This window comes from Lepidothrix coronata, unplaced genomic scaffold (assembly GCF_001604755.1).
Source record: "Lepidothrix coronata isolate B3197 unplaced genomic scaffold, Lepidothrix_coronata-1.0 Scaffold651, whole genome shotgun sequence".
In the NCBI taxonomy this organism is placed as follows: Eukaryota; Metazoa; Chordata; class Aves; order Passeriformes; family Pipridae; genus Lepidothrix; species Lepidothrix coronata.
Genome location: NW_016690831.1, coordinates 11,655 through 14,271, shown reverse-complemented (window position 1 = coordinate 14,271; position 2,617 = coordinate 11,655). Strand labels below are relative to the sequence as shown.

At 66.8% G+C, this 2,617-nt stretch overlaps 1 protein-coding gene across 1 annotated transcript in view; it reads left to right on the top strand.

The window, feature by feature from the left end:
- Positions 1-388: 388 nt before the first annotated feature.
- LOC108510323 (neurexin-2-like) overlaps positions 389-2,617 on the top strand; it is a 5,796-nt gene continuing 3,567 nt past the window's right edge. The window contains exons 1-2 of the mRNA XM_017840007.1: positions 389-604; positions 2,243-2,269. Coding sequence (XP_017695496.1) covers positions 433-604; positions 2,243-2,269 — 199 coding nt within the window. The 5' untranslated portion in view covers positions 389-432. The remainder of the gene's footprint in view (positions 605-2,242; positions 2,270-2,617) is intronic.

Sequence of the window (2,617 nt, the reverse complement as noted above, 5' to 3'; positions counted from 1 at the left end):
CCCTGTGCCGGGGGTGCCGGGGGTCGGGGGTCCCCTGTGCTGGGGGTGATGGGGGTCAGGGGTCCTTGTGCCAGGGGTCCCTGTGCTGGGGGTGATGGGGGTCCCTGTGCTGGGGGTCCCCATGCTGGGGGTCCCTGTACCGGGGGTCCCTGTACTAGGGGTGATGGGTGTTGGGGGTCCCTGTGCTGGGGGTGATGGGTGATGGGGGTCCCTGTGCTGAGGGTGATGGGTGTCGGGGGTCCCTGTGCTGGGGGTGATGGGGGTCCCTGTGCTGGGGGTCCCCATGCCAGGGGTCCCTGTACTAGGGGTGATGGGTGTCGGGGGTCCCTGTGCTGGGGGTGATGGGGGTCCCTGTGCCAGGGGTCCCCGTGCCGGGGCTGAGGGGTCCCCCCTGTGCCCGCAGAGGCCGCGGTGCTGAGCTACGATGGCAGCATGTACCTGAAGGTGCAGGTGCCGGGGGAGCAGACGGAGGCCGAGGACGTGTCCCTGCGCTTCATGTCCCCCCGCGCCTTCGGCCTCGTCCTGGCCACCACCTCGCGCCACTCGGCCGACACCCTGCGCCTCGAGCTGGACGGAGGGCGCATGAAGCTCACCCTCAACCTGGGTGAGCCCCCCGGGACCCCCAAACCCCTCAGGACGGCCCGGCCCCAAAACCCTCCCTGAAACCCTCCCGGAAATTATCCCGAACGGGGCCGAGTCGGTTCTCGTCACCCTGGAACGGCCAAAATAGCGCCTGGGACCCCAAAATAGTGCCTGGGACCCCAAAATGATGCCTGGGACCCCAAAAGAATGCCTGGGACCCCAAAATAGTGCCTGGGACCCCAGAATAATGCCTGGGACCCCAAAATTGCCCAGCTGCTGCCTGGGATCCCAGAATGATGTTCAGGACTTGGTGCCCGAGTCAGTTCTCACGACCCCCAAAAATCATCAAGTTCGTTGCTGGGACCCCCAAACATCCCCAGAATGTTTCTGGGACCCCAAAACAACGTTCAAACCCCCCAAACGGTCCCTGAATCAGTTCTCCTGACCCTCAAATGATCAAGTTCACGTCTGGGCCCCCCAAAATGGTGCCCAGGTCCCAAAAATTCTTCCCAAACGGTGCCTGAGTTGGTTCTTGTGGTCCCAAAACGGTCAAGTCGATGCCTGGGGCCCCAAAACCTCCCCCGGTGATGCTCACGTGGCTCTTGGCCCCCGAACGGTGCCCAGGTCCCAGAAATGGTGCCCGAGCCCCCCAGAATCACAGCTGGGCCCCCCAACCTGGCCGAGGAGGGCTCAGGGGAACCGGCTCGTCACCCCCGTCCCCGTCGAGTCCCGTCGGGTCCCCTCCCCCCCCGGGTTTGGGGCCTTCGTGACCCCCCCGCTGCCACTTGGGGCACAGCGCCGGGACCCCCCGAGGGGTTGAGGGTCCCCCCAGGAGATTGGGGACCCCCCCAGGGCTGGGGATCCCCCCTTCAGCCCCTTCCATTGGGGGGGACCCTCAGGGGGCTGCAGGTCCTCTGTGGGGTGGGGACCCCCCCATGGGATTGGGGTCCCCCTGTGGGATTAGGGACCCCCTCATGGAATTGGGGACCCCCCCATGGGATCAGGGACACCCCCATGGGATTGGGGACCCCCCCATGGGATCGGTGCCTCTCCCATGGGATCGGTGCCTCCCCCATGGAATTGGGGACCCCCCATGGGATTGGGGTCCCCCTGTGGGATTAGGGACCCCCCCATGGAATTGGGGACACCCCCTATGGGATTGGGGACCCCCTGGGTCCCGGCGCTTGCCCCCCCCGCCCCGCAGTGGTTGACGAGGGGGGGCCCAGCCCTGGGTGCCGGATCCCCCCGGATCCCCCCGGGATCCCCCGGGATCCCCCGGGCTGGGCCCTCAGGGCGGCCGTGACCCCCCACGAGGTGCCAGAGACTCCCCAGTCTCCCCCAGACTGGCTGCTGGCCTAATCCCAGCCCAGTCCCATCCATCCCAATCCCAGTCTATCCCAGTCCAATCCCGGTCTCCATCCCAATCCTCGTCCCCATTTCCATCCCATCCCATCCCAGTCTCCATCCCAGTTCCGGATCGGTCCCGCTCCACTTGCCATCCCAGTCCAATTCCAGTTCCATTCTCAGCCCCCTCCCACGCCAGTCCCCCCAGTCCCTCCCAGTGCCCCCCCTGGCACCTCGCCCCCCCGGCCGCCCCCCCCGTCCCCGGGGCGCCCCCGGCGCGGCCGCCAAGGGCCTGACCCGTGTCTTCTCTCCCCAGACTGTGTCCGCGTGGGCTGTCACCCCAGTAAGTGCCACCCCCCCGGGACACCCCCAAAACCCCCGGGGTACCCACCCGGCCCCCCCAAACCCCCGGGTCACCCCCCGGGACACCCCGTGGGGACACCCCTCGACCCTTCTGGAACACCCCAAACCCCCCCCAGGGACCACCAACCCCCAAAACACCTCCCTGACCCCCCTTGAGTGCCCAGGTCACCCCCCGTGTGTGTGTTCAGGTGTGTGCACACGTGTGTGTGTGTTCAGGTGTGTGTGTTCAGGTGTGTGCACACGTGTGTGTGTGTTCAGGTGTGTGCACACGTGTGTGTGTTCAGGTGTGTGCACACGTGTGTGTGTGTGTGTGTGTTCGTGTGTGTGT